The sequence below is a fragment of the Rhinopithecus bieti genome, unplaced genomic scaffold, assembly GCF_001698545.2.
Source record: "Rhinopithecus bieti isolate Rb0 unplaced genomic scaffold, ASM169854v2 scaffold_2435, whole genome shotgun sequence".
NCBI lineage: Eukaryota > Metazoa > Chordata > Mammalia > Primates > Cercopithecidae > Rhinopithecus > Rhinopithecus bieti.
In genome coordinates, this window is record NW_016803909.1 from 1,477,989 (window position 1) to 1,487,329 (window position 9,341).

Below are 9,341 nucleotides of genomic sequence, written 5' to 3' on the forward strand. Positions count from 1 at the left end.
AAAAAAAAAAAAAAAAAAAAAAAAAATCCTGGTATTTACAAGCGAGTCCACTTTGCTGGCAGAGTGTGCCCAGAGTGAAGTTTGGTCTTTAGAGTCCAGAGCCATGTCACAGAGCCCTCTCCAATCTGTGCCCCGCCCTAGCGTGGGAAACCCATTTGAATCGCCAAAAACGACAACCCCAAAGCTGTTTTATGCCCTTCTCTGCTTAAAGATTCCTTAAGAGATTGGATGCGCTTGGTTGTTTTTATTTTCTTAAAAAAAAAAAAAAACCCACAAATTTTAGGGGGGAAAAAAAAAGAAAGAAAGACGTCCAGCAGTTTGGCCTTTGTGGTTTTTTTGTTCCTTGGTCTAAACGCGGCCAGGTTCTTAAGAAAAGTCGAAGCGTGTGGAGCAGCGGTGGATGGTGGTCTGTGTGGCGGGCAGGAGGGAAGTGGTGAGGCAGAGCGCTGGGCTAGGGCCGGCCCGGCGTCCTCTCACCAGGTCCGACCATATAGCAAGGTGGAGCAGGACATGGTGCCGTAGTCCGAGCCCGAGGAGTTCAGGTGGGACAGGCTGGATACCTGGCCCTGCAGCGCCGCGGGGCTGGCGGCGTGGTGCGCCAGGTCCGGAGACTGGCCTGCACTGCCTGGCTGGTGGCCCGGGTGTGCGCCAAGGCCAGCGCCACCGCTGCCCACGGAGATGGCCGCTGCCGCCGCCTGCGCTGCCTGCGCCTGCTGCTGCGCCTGCTGCTGCGCGTGGCCTTGTAGGCTGGCGGCGCCCGGCGCGGGGGCACCCGCCTGGCACGGTTTGCCGTCTTTCACCAGGACCGGCACCGCCACACGTCGCGGCGACTGCTGCTGAGCCTGTTGCTGCTGCGGGCACCCGGCGCCCCCGCCGCCCCCGCCGCCGCCGCTGTCCTGCTGCAGTTGCTGCTGCGCCGCCTTGTCCTTAGCCTGGCGCTTCATTTTGTAGCGGTGGTTCTGGAACCAGATCTTGACCTGCGTGGGGGTCAGGTGGATCATGCTGGCCAGGTGCTCGCGCTCCGGCGCCGACAGGTACTTCTGTTGCTTGAAGCGTCGCTCCAGCTCGTACACCTGCGCCTGCGAGAAGAGCACTCGGCGCTTCCTGCGCGGCGCGCTTGGCAGCGGGGCCATGTTCTTGCTCACGTCCCCCAGCGAGCCCAGGCCGCCCATGCCGCTCATGTTCATGCCGCTCGCCGGGCCCATGAAGCGGGAGACTGTAAGCGACAAACGCACAGCGTCGGCCGGGGCCAGGCCGAGCCAGGCCACCCCTGTTTTCCGCGCCATTGGCCCTCCCCGCCCGCCCCAACCCGACGGCGCCCTCCTGACCCAGGCAGCCTAGCGCTGGGCCCCAAGAGGCCCATCCGCGGGGAACTGCCAGCGCCTGACCCAGGCCGTGCCGTCGAGGGCTGCACTAGAGCGCTTACAGCCTCAACCCTGGCTACCCTCCCTCAGTCTCAGTTCCCTCTTTCGAACCAAAAGACGCATTGGGGGAAAGGCCGCTTCTGCTCCTTTCGTGCCCAGCCCGGGTCAGAGCAATGGGATCAGCTGGCCACAGGCGGCGAACTGGGCTCAGGCCGGGATCTGGGGTCCGACGGTAGACCCCAATTTGGAGAGGTTAGGAAAGGGGGTGTTGACTTCCAAAAGCTGGAGCCCCCAGACGCTTTGCCTCTTGGCTTCTCTCCTGTCGGCCTCAGTGAGGGCACCTGCTCGGCCCCTTAGAGTCCCCTCTGGAATTGCGAGTCCTCCCACCTGCCCAGACTCCGCTGGAGAGAGGGCCGGAACGGGCGCTCTAACGCCTCGCAACAGGGCAGCCTCCCTCCTGGCCGGGCCTAGCCTCTCCGCGCTCTGCTCGCCCCTGCTCCTTGAGCTCGGGGTCGCTTCCCTCGGCTCCCCGAGGTCTTCTGCGCGGAACAGAACTGCCAGTCTACCGCGCCTAGGAAACGCCGAGTACCCGCATCTGACCGCAGGACCCCAGCGCTACCAAGTGCCTGTTCTTGGATCCCCAGCCGAGCAGGGGGAAGCATCCCCAGCTCCCGCACCCAAGTCCCTAGCGCCGCTGCCGGGCCGCCCTCCCTGATGCCCAGCGCGAAGCCTGCCGGCCCCGCGCCTTCTGGACGGCTCTCGCCTCATCTCTTGAGCTCAGCCCGCGGCCCCGCAGTGGGGCGGCCTCACTTACTGGCGGGGAAGCGCGGGTCTGGGTTGGCGCCGTACCATCCGGGGCCAGAGGCGCTGTTCCTCATGGTGTCCTGGTACGGCGGCAGCTCGCTCATGTTCCCCAGGTTGCCGTTGCAGTAGCCCCCCACGGCGGAGTGCGAGAGCTGGGGCACCCCCGCCGCCGTCATGTGGTAGGCGGCGGTGACTGCGCCGTGGTGCCCCACGGCGTGCTGCTGCATGGCCGCGGCCGGCGGTGCCGCCTGGCCCTGCCTGTACGCCGCCAGCGGAGCCCCCAGGCCGCCGCCCTCCATGCCCACTTTCTTGTAGCTTTCCTCCAGGGGACTCAAGATGTCAGACACTGAGAACGGAGTCGTGTGCTTTGGACTCATCGACATGATTCGGCGGCGGCTGGAGGAGGAAGGAAGAGGAGGAAAAAAAAGGGAGAGGGGGAAGGCGAAGCCTAGCTGCTTTTTTTTCTCCCTTTGCCAAATATTCTGGTGTTACCTTAACGCCGATCTTGTTGGATGTACACGTAACGGAGTGGACCGAGTCCTCCTTAATTGGCTTGAGTGGAGGCTCGGGGGCTGCCTCGCGTTTGTTTTAGCCCGGCGCCAGGTTTTAGGCAGCCACCAGAGGCGGGGCGTAAGCGCTAAAGCAACAAGACAATAGAAGCCTACATCTTGCCCGAGATAATTAGCTTACATGCTGATGACAAGGTAAACACCTTTAAGTTTCACTTGTCAGGATTTTTAGGTCTCAAAGAGAGAGAGAGAGAGGCAGAGACGAGAACCAAAGCATTTCCCCCCTCCCTTGGACACCCCCACCCCCATTTTTTGTGGGGTACCAGCGGAGCGCGGGGAGGAGGTGGAGGGGTGGGGAAGGAGGAGGGAACCGAGAGCGGGGAGGGCAGGAGGTGGGGTGGGGGAGTAACCGAGGAGGAGAGATGGTTGGGAGGAAGGAAGGTGAATGCTGCTTTGCAACCAACTTGCGGAGTTACAAAGTGGAACCACTTTCCAATTCGGTCGGGGTTCCCCGGACATGAACAGGTCTTTAGGAGGAGGGGGCCGAGGGACGGGGTGGGGGTTTCACCTGAGCCTGCCGGGGCTGCTCCTCCCTCCCGCCGCGGCCTCCCAGCCCCGCGCCTTCCCACTGCCTCCGGACCACATCGGGCTTCGCTGCGCTGAGCCCCAGTCGCCAACAAATGAGCGAGGGAGTCTGGGGACGAACCCTGGGGCCGCACTGTTGGTCTACGTGTCTGTCAGTCTGTCTGCCTCTCTTCTGCCGCCGTCAGAGGGACACCTCTGCTCCCCGCCCCCTTTCCCCCTACCCGAGAGAATCCGAGTGGGCGGAGGGGGCGCTGAGTAGGGGATCGACTGCCTCCCGGAGGCTGTCCCGGATCCCCGAGCCACCACCCGCCCCGCAGCTCAGTGGTTTTCAGTGGGCCACCCCGCCAACACGCCTCCCCCCAGGTCTTTCCCCACCCCACCCCGGCAGAGCAAACACAGCACTGGCCCCCCGAGCTGGGAGGATGGGAAGGGGTCTCACGGGAGGGTCCGTCACTGAAGTTGCCCCACCTCGAACAAACCTGGTGTCCCTGACCCTCGCCCATCTCCCAGACACGCGGGGTTCTGGGGCTGAAGCTGACTTTCCGAGGACATCACAACCCCAGCACCCGAGCCCAGAGCCACGCTGTTTTCCCCTCTGATGCTTCAGGGAGGGCGCGGGCAGGGAGCGGAGTGAGTGCCCGCCAGTCTGTTGCCGGACGGAACTGAGCCTGAACCCCGGCGGCGGGAGCGCTGGCCAGGAGGGGGCGAATGCCGAGGTGCGGGAAGCTCAGCAGGCGGGAGGCTGGGCTGAGGCTCGCCTCCGCCCGCAGCTCAGCCATGCAAAAGTGCACTTGCTTCCCGGGAATAACCAAATATCTTTGTTTAAAGTGGTGGCGTAAATGGCCAGTCGCTTTGTGGCCAAGCTGGATATTAGTAGATGAGGATCATTCTGCTTCAATTGGGCGCCTCTCATCCGACGAGCAAGAAACTGCTTAGGAGGAAGTGGGTTTCCTGTCTGCGCGTTCCCAGGCTTCAAGTGTGGGCCCCGCGCCTTGAGGGTCCTTGGGCGTCTGGCGAGGGGGAGCTGTGGGCTGCGATCCCCAGCGGAGTCGGGGGTGTCCCCCGCGTTGGTCGGACCAGGCCGGGGCCTGCAGCCGAGTCGACTACCGAGTGGAGCCCTGAACGGCGCGGATTTTGAGACCGACTCCGGTTTTTGTCCGTGGATTTTAAACGTTTTATTATTGTTTTTGTTTTGCTTTCTCTTTGGTTGTTTTAGCCTCCTCTGCGCGCCGGGGGCTAGGAGGGCAGAGCACTCCTCGGCCGGGCCCAGCGGGTACCTCCAAGACAACCGCGCTGGTCAGGGAGCTTCTCGAATTTAGTTTTTGTTTTCACATTTTCTTTCCCCTCCTTGTAGAGAGGGAGCTCCTGATGATGATGAAGAGGCAGTTTTGAGCTACTTAATTCATCCAGGCTCCCTTTTTAAGATTATTAATAGCAATTATAGTAAAGAAAGTTTTATTTGTTTTTGAAGATTTCAGCCCTCTCCTTGAAGAGTGTTCTTACTCCCTCAATACAAAGCCAACGTCTATACTAACGTTGGCTTTTCTCACAGCCTACCTTCTTTACTAGGCGAAAGAAAGCTCAGGGCACCCTCCACCCTCCCACCTGCGCCCACGTTTTTGTGCGGTCCCCACGGCAGTGCTGGGGAGGCCACTCTACCTTTGCGCAGGGAGACGCGCTCGCCGCTTGTGTTGCGAAAGACCAGCGCGAAGCCCCGCTCCTTACCCCTCCTTCCCAGGGGCTTCTCTGGGGGGCGCTCTCAGGACCGGACGAACTGAGCATTGATTACTGTGGTGGCTAAGCAAGGACGGGAGGCGACGCCGGGCTTAAGCGAACCACAGAGGAGAACTGGCAACGCTGAATACAGACCTTGTCTGCAGGCGCGACCTGGCCGGGCCTGCGTCCCGAATGGGGTCTGATTGCGAAGGCGGGGTGGGTTTCCCTGTCACCCAGCTTCTTTCTCTGACTCGCCATTATTTCATAGTTGTTGGTAAGTTTAAGAAACACCAAGTGTAGAATGTTGTACATCTCTCCCAGTCTCAACACCATTTAGAAATGGAGATCAATCTTCACAAGGTTTTTGTGAGATTCAAGTAAGATGGAGCACATCAAAGTGCTTTGAAAGCTTTGAATGTTTTTCAGCTCAGTGCCAGCACTGAAGATTGAGGTAGTTATTATCATGACGATCCCCATTCCCTCTTTAGGTCCCCAGACCTGAGTAAAAGGAAGACTTGGGTGAATCTTCCACAGCCCCTGGGTCTTCGTCCCTCGGCAGCTTTTCAACCTCTCAGCAGGCCACAGGCGCACGTGGCTGGCAGCTCCCTGGCCTCCGGCTCTGAGAGTCCCAGGGCAACCGGGCCTGCAGTTCTCCAGGAAACCCCCCTCCCCGTTCTGGACAAGGAACCCACTCCTCAAGAACCGCGCAGCAGGTGGCGAATCTGGGAGCTGAATTGCAGCGGAGCTCGAAGTGGCTGGGGCGGGCAAAGACTCCCGCTTCACTCTGGGACCAACTGGAACGGCGCTTCAACCTCTGCCTGCAGGGGTGCTTCTCGCGCGCACCGGCAAGCTCTCGTCTCCACCTCGCCTGGGCCTTTGCAGCGCCCTGCCGCCCAGGCTTCAGCACCTCTCCTACCCTAACCTTCTCAACACGCGGCTCTGCCTTCTTCCCCAGTACCGCTGCACTGCCAAAAATAAGCCCGGAGACTAAGGCACCTTTGGGGAAGAGAAGGATATCTGTATTTCCGAGCTTATCCAAGCAAAGACCTCGAGAGTCCCTCCCATGGCCCAAAACACCTCCTTTTGACCTAAGAGCGTCCTTTCTTTCCGCCGCCTCCTGGACTCATGCTAAATAGGGCAGACCCCGGCTAAACCAGTGACTTTTTTTTCCATGAATACGAATAACCCCAATTCCACTTCGCGAAGTCTGCGCGTCTTCCTTTATCCCGCAACTAACTTGCTCCCGGGTGGAGTGGGCACAGTGGGGAGCGGTCAGGGCAGGCCCCTGGAGGGCCCAACACTGGCCCCTCGCGGAGCTTTCCCTGGCGCTGCCTCACACGGTCGCTGCCTCAATTCCGACCACGCTCGGCTTCGCTGGCTGCGGCTCGGCCGGGAATCCGAGGGGGCGCAGGCCCAGGATCGGCCCTAGATGCGCGGAATAGCCATCAGCCTTTGCTTACACCAGCGTGGCCACAGGGAAACTCCCTTCTCTCTCTCCACTGTCACTTTGCTAGACAAGAACAGAGGGCTCATACAGAAGGCTAATTTGGGGTCTGTAGCTTGGACCGGGTGGAACTGTGAGGAGGAACCTCCTGTCTCACGGCCCCACTCCACAACTGCTTTTTCTAACTCCCTTTGTGGTCCTCCACTCCTCTTTAGGGCGCTGAGCGACTCTGCCTCTTGGTAGTGTTATTTTGCTTCAAGTTTTATCACAATTTTTTATTCACTCAACAGTATTTATTCAGCTAGGGCTCTGTGCCAGGGACTATGCTAGGCCTGAAAATTCAGCCTTAATCTAGATGCAGCTCCTACTCACACGGAGCTTACACATTCACAATAAATCACCCAAATAATATGTAGTTACTTTCTGACAGATGTTACCTCAGGATCCAGTGAGATAGAGAGGGTTGTAATGGAGGTTTATGTGTGTGTTTTTGCATCATTTCTTGATCTCCCAGCGTTCCAAGGTCGTGAGAGGAGCCCTTGAGTAGAAGTCAGTCCTAGGTTTGAACCCTGGCTTTGCCTCTTTCCAGCCGTGCAGTACCGCCCTTGTGGGCTCCTGCCACACCCTGGAGTCACACCCATCACAGCCAGACTAAACCAGTGTGTGTTTTCTGGCTTCCCTCCTTGAGAGTGAGCCCCATTTTTATCTTTGAACCCCGCCCCCCGCCACCCAGTGCCTCGAGAAATGCTAAGGAAACAGCCTCCTAGCACCTGTTTCCTGAGTGTAAAAAATGGTCACAACCTGCCCTGTGTACTGGCCTGGTTTGTACTAGGGATCCAAACAATTCAGGATAAGATCATGTGCCTGAGTTTGTAGATCACAAAAGTCGCTAACAGAAGGAGTTATTCCTTCTGATTCTGTATTTTGGATTTATAGAAACTGAATCTAGGCCTCCCACCTTCGACAAGAAGCACTTGGGCCTCTTAGTTGCTACCGCGGGTCTCCCATAGCTAGGCACAGGCTTCTAGGCCGGGCTGAGCTGGGCTCGCGAGTGCCATCGAGGCAACCAGGCGCAGGGAGCGGAAGGCAGGAGTGCAAATGGGCGCTGGGAGTCGCTGCTCTGCAACCCCAAAATCTGAGGAATGCCTCCGGGGGATGATTTCTCTCTGGAGGGGTCTCGCAGTGCCCCCTCTGCGCTGCTTTCTCAGGCACCAGAACCGAAAGCCTCGGGAGGGACCGCTGGAGCCCGGGGCGGGCAGACAGTTGGCTTTCATAGACGCAGTGGAAGGAATGATCCCTCTACTGCTCCCTCTCCCGACTTGACCGTCTAGAGTCTTTGAGGGGACTTTCCTTTTGGGAACGCTTTTCTCAAGTCGTGGCCTGTGGGCAGGCTGGGAGCGGGGCGCCGAGACATCCGAGCGCGGCTTCTGCTTTTCAGTTTCCCTCACAGGCGTGCCCTGCAAAGGGAATGCGAGGCGAGGGCGCGTCTATGCGGGCCAGAGTCAGCCGAAGAGAGTCCGGCCCTTAGGCCTTTGGTGTTGAAGAATCTGCTCCTCTGTCGGGTCAAGCCCCACTAGAAGTTAACACCTGTGGTCTCCAAACTTGCCTATTTTCCTGTCGCGTAGTTCAAGCCAAGATTCAACTCGTCTTGAATTTTTGTGTTTAGAGCCCCTACCACTTTCACCGACTCCAGGGGCGCCCTCTGGCGGGAAGAGGCCTGGGGTAGGAGGGAATCTGGGGAGCGGGTTACAAAGCAGAGAGCAGCGGGAGCTCAGCAGCCCCCTTTGAACTGCGAGTAAATCAAGACGGAGACGGGAGGTGGGAGCACGGGCCTGAAGCGGTCAGGCGACGCTGCGAGGCCCGAGCTGCCGCCCTCCGCGGCGAATCCCCCAGACGCCCCCGTCGGAAGGGGCGGGGACACCCTCCGGGGCGCTCTAGGGCTCGTGAGGCTCTAAGGTAAGTTTCGCAGCTGCTCCAGATAATTAAAGGACAGATTCCGGAAGTATCCTGGTGGCGGCGCGGCTGTTATCGCCCCAGGACCGGTGCAGCCTCATTCAGCTTCAGGTAGTCGAAACCTATAGCTCTTTCTGCCCCCCATTCCCCAACAAATCTCAGTCCCAACAGTGTGAGCCCCTAGGCCTTGGGTGTTCGCGTTTCCCGCGGGCTTGCCAGCAGCGCTGGGGTTCCCTCCTCCGCTCCTTTCCTCCTCTCCAACCTCCCACCCCAGCCCGTCTCCCCCACACCCCCAACACTTGTCCCAGGCAGTTTCCGGTGGCCGCAGTACCGATCCCAGGCCAGTGGGGTGGGGGTGGGGGAAAGCTGGAGGGGAATCTCCGAGGCCCAAGGTTTTCTGGGACTTGACGGAGGCTGGATTCCCCCTCGCTGCCTAGGACTTGTGGGCTGAAAGTTGCCGACCGAGGCGAGCCGCAGCGCCCTCTTCCGGCGGCCGTCTGGAGAACTGCAGCCGTAGAGCGGTCTCAGGGAAGCTTTGCTACTAGGTCCCGGTCTAGGGAAAACTGGTAGTGGTCAGAGACTGGTAGTACATCCTCCACGCATTCGCTCATTCTGACTATCCACCCGACCATATGTCAGGCAGTCTATTGGTTTCAATATAAGTTATGACTGACTCTTTGGATCATCCGGTCTCCTTGCACCTGCTATTTGAAAGAGCCCAAGTGTAGATCAGGGCTTGGAAGCTGCTCTTATGCCTAAAGTCCTCTTTTAATTATGCTTTGCCTCGGAATCTCGTTATCAGAATGTCCTATCCATGTCGGAGGGCATTTGGAGGCATATTTGGTGACCAATGGAGTAGCTTGTACTTGCTGCATGTCCTTTCTGGAGGAGCAGTGGCCCTATTAGCTTGATAGCCTGACACAAGGAGTTTCTGCCTTGTGTTGGAGCAGTAGGAGTATAACCCCT

At 59.1% G+C, this 9,341-nt stretch overlaps 2 protein-coding genes across 6 annotated transcripts; one reads left to right on the forward strand and one right to left on the reverse strand.

Moving 5' to 3' along the window:
- Positions 1 to 258: 258 nt before the first annotated feature.
- Positions 259 to 5,419, reverse strand: NKX2-1 (NK2 homeobox 1). 5 transcript variants are annotated; one of them, XM_017858854.1, is made up of 5 exons: positions 3,742 to 5,415; positions 3,246 to 3,479; positions 2,661 to 2,805; positions 2,179 to 2,564; positions 259 to 1,216 (listed from the first exon to the last, which is right to left on the reverse strand). In XM_017858854.1, exons 4-5 carry the CDS (start codon positions 2,549 to 2,551, stop codon positions 474 to 476), a joined length of 1,116 nt encoding a protein of 371 aa, XP_017714343.1. In that variant the 5' UTR covers positions 2,552 to 2,564; positions 2,661 to 2,805; positions 3,246 to 3,479; positions 3,742 to 5,415; the 3' UTR covers positions 259 to 473. The 5 variants fall into 5 exon arrangements, with proteins under 5 accessions (XP_017714343.1, XP_017714329.1, XP_017714352.1 ...); XM_017858840.1 differs by lacking the exon at positions 2,661 to 2,805 and having other exon boundaries at positions 3,742 to 5,419; XM_017858863.1 differs by lacking the exons at positions 2,661 to 2,805; positions 3,246 to 3,479 and having other exon boundaries at positions 3,742 to 5,416.
- On the forward strand, positions 2,792 to 6,171 carry LOC108519695 (uncharacterized). Its single transcript, XM_017858874.1, has 2 exons — positions 2,792 to 2,872; positions 5,467 to 6,171. Exons 1-2 carry the CDS (start codon positions 2,859 to 2,861, stop codon positions 5,897 to 5,899), a joined length of 447 nt encoding a protein of 148 aa, XP_017714363.1. The 5' UTR covers positions 2,792 to 2,858; the 3' UTR covers positions 5,900 to 6,171.
- Positions 6,172 to 9,341: the final 3,170 nt, after the last annotated feature.